We start from the raw sequence: 3,013 nt of genomic DNA on the forward strand, positions 1-3,013 counted from the left end.
GACAGCAGTGACCAGGGACCAGACCCAGAAAAACCTAAAAGTTCAAAAGCAGGATGGCCTGAGACCCTTGAAAGAAACTTAGGGTTATTGTTCACATTAGAGGATCCTAGAAATTTCCTGGATGGAAATTAGTTCTGGGAAGAACTGTGAATGCACCAGATGTGACAGTGGTACCAAATGAAATCTATCCAGACTAAAGTTTGAGTATCTTTTTCCAACACCTATTTTTGTTAGCACATAACAGAGGCAGGATTAAAGTATGGAAAAGGGACCCTCCAACCCTTTTCCAAGCAAAAGTTAGAAACAAAAATCTGTACTTTGTTAATTAGTTTATTTTTCTACTTTGATAGTATACTTATTTTGTTTGTGTTCTCAGTTTCTGAGTAAAGGTTATTTTGAAGAAACTAAACACAAAACAAAAATCTATACTTCTTGGTCTATGTGCCGTTAAGGGATTTCTCATGCAAATTCTGAGGGAGAGATAATCTTACTAAGCTCATTGTTCTGTGTCTGAGAATTAAGAAAAAGCCTCAGCTGTAAAGAAGGCATTTCTAGAGGAAATAAAAAATTAAAATATAGAAAAGAATGATGTGGAGTGGGAGTCCTGGTGAGGGAATGCAGTGGTCTGAGAATTAAGAAAAAGCCTCAGCTGTAAAGAAGGCATTTCTAGAGGAAATAAAAAATTGAAATATAGAAAAGAATGATGTGGAGTGGGAGTCCTGGTGAGGGAATGCAGTATGCAAACCTTTTAGAACGAGTGTGGTTGAACTATTTTTAAAAATATAATTAGATGCTTTACAGTATAGTATAATTTTAAACATTTCATTTAATAATTTTAGGCTGCCTTGAATAATTTTTAGAATGAGTTTGGAGGATACGTAAATATAAAATACACACACATTAAGCCATCATTGATGATGCTTTATCCCTATCACTTTGGGATCAAGTTTGATGTATCCAGCTCTACCTGGTTTAGAGTTTTGATTTTTAACTTTCTCTGAATATCAAGTTGCACGTCCCATAGGCTTTGTCATCAGGGCCACAGACTAGAAACACACTACTTATTCATGTCAGGAAATAAGTTTAGCAGAATTAATGGATCAAGAAAAAAAAAAGTTAACATGTCTCCTGTGATCTTACAATACATTCTGTTACTCTCCTGGAAGTCTTCGTTGTCTTTGTCAACTTTCTCTGGTTTAGAGCAGTAAGTTTCAATGTTGTCTTCTAAGTACCAGCTGAAATTTTCATCCACCACAGAAAACATCACCACGAATTCTTGGTCAATATTTTTTTCTTTTTCATTATCCAGAGAATCTGAAGTGAAAATTACTATTTTAGTAGAATCAAATTTTTAGCATATATTTTGATTTATGTTTTCAGGAGATTTATAATTTTAAAAAATTTTTAGTATTTATTTTCCCATTAAACTACAAACACAAACCAGTCACTCCTGTTTTACAGATGTGGTAATACTCAGGGAATTTCATGTTCAGTATCTTGGGCTTGAGAGACGCTCATTTATCTGGACATCCACCAACCGCATGACTATTAATGCTTTTTGGTAAATTGGAAATTTGGAATTCAAAGTTGTGTTTAGCCATAAGCTGAGGTGACAGTTTTTGCAGGTACCTCATTATTGTTCATGTAAACATTACATTTCAAGCTCCTGAGCCATGCTGTCTTTTTCATGATGTTAGAAGTAAATACCATGATGTTATATTTACAACATAATACAGATAACTACTGATCTATCACCGTGCAGTGCCACTAAAAGAGTCATACTCGGTAAAGTCATACAGCTCTTCCACGCCACTGTTGGAGTTGGACGAAGCAAACCTATGCCCAAGGAGAATGAATTTCTCGTACCTTCACTGACATTTTCTCCATATGAAGGCTTGTTGCTTTTATCTGTTCTTCTCCTAGTCCTGCCTGGCTTTTCCCTTCCTTTTCTTTCTAGACTCACCACCTCTTTACCTTACCTACTCAGTCTCAACACAGACTTGACGTATTAAAAAAGCAAACTTCCCTGTTCCTGTCTTTTGGTCATATATCGTGAGCAATAATCAGAAAAATGAGAAAACGTACCTTTTTTACAGAGGATGAAAGGCCCGATGAGTCCTGAGGCAATATCTTTTGGAGCATCAATGTGGGAATGGTAAATCCTAGTCACACAGTTGCCGTCTCCCTCACCAGGGCTTTGTTCTTCAGTGGCATGCAATATGTATGTATACTGCTGTCCCGGATACACTTTGTCATCGGCTTTTTGAAAATCTGTGGTATTATCAGGGTAGATGGCCCCTAGGAAACAACATGCAATGAAGTTATGTGAAAGTAAATGTGTCTGAAACTGAATGAGAGAACAGGCAGTCCATTAACTCATTCAGTAAACGGTAGTTTGTCATCTAATATGTATCCCTTGGAAAAGCGGTGCTATTGTGTCACAGAAATTATTATTTTTTACACTTGACTGAGTCTTCAGGGAGCAGTAATAGTTATGTCAGAGCGTAGTGACTTTTGGTTGCAATTTCAAGAACAACTTTTGCCCTGGGGTCATATGGAAGTCTGAGCAAAATGGATACCCTCTCCTATAACTTGAAGCTTCTTACATGATATCACATTTTTGCCTGTGAAATAATAATGAGATTTTGAAAATTTTAACTCTTAATTTTGGAAATTTCCAAACATACACAAAAGTCAAGAGAATAATATAATGAACTTCTATGTATCTGTCATCTTTAACAATGATCAACTCAAGACCAGTCTTGTTTCATCTATACTCACACCCACTCTTTTGCCCAGCACCAGTGAATTATTTTAAAGCAAATCCCAGATATTACATTTCATTCATAAATACTACAGTATGCATCCCCAAAAGGTGAGAATTCTTTTTTTTTTAAACAAAACCACAATACCATTATCATACCTTTAAAATAAATGCTAATTCCCTAATACGCCATGAAATTGTGAGAAAGAAATGAGGTGGCCGTCAGCCATTTATTCCAGTAATGCAATT

General features: G+C 35.8%; 1 protein-coding gene across 1 annotated transcript in view; it reads right to left on the reverse strand.

Annotated features, from left to right (window-relative positions):
* The window catches only part of CP (ceruloplasmin (ferroxidase)), a gene marked incomplete at its 3' end in the record, with an annotated part of 31,041 nt that overhangs the window by 12,276 nt on the left and 15,752 nt on the right, over positions 1-3,013 (reverse strand). The window contains exons 3-4 of the mRNA XM_008588445.1: positions 2,086-2,298; positions 1,141-1,314 (exon numbers count right to left, since the gene is read on the reverse strand). Coding sequence (XP_008586667.1) covers positions 1,141-1,314; positions 2,086-2,298 — 387 coding nt within the window. The remainder of the gene's footprint in view (positions 1-1,140; positions 1,315-2,085; positions 2,299-3,013) is intronic.

The sequence above is a fragment of the Galeopterus variegatus genome, unplaced genomic scaffold (assembly GCF_000696425.1).
Source record: "Galeopterus variegatus unplaced genomic scaffold, G_variegatus-3.0.2 Scaffold4827, whole genome shotgun sequence".
NCBI lineage: Eukaryota > Metazoa > Chordata > Mammalia > Dermoptera > Cynocephalidae > Galeopterus > Galeopterus variegatus.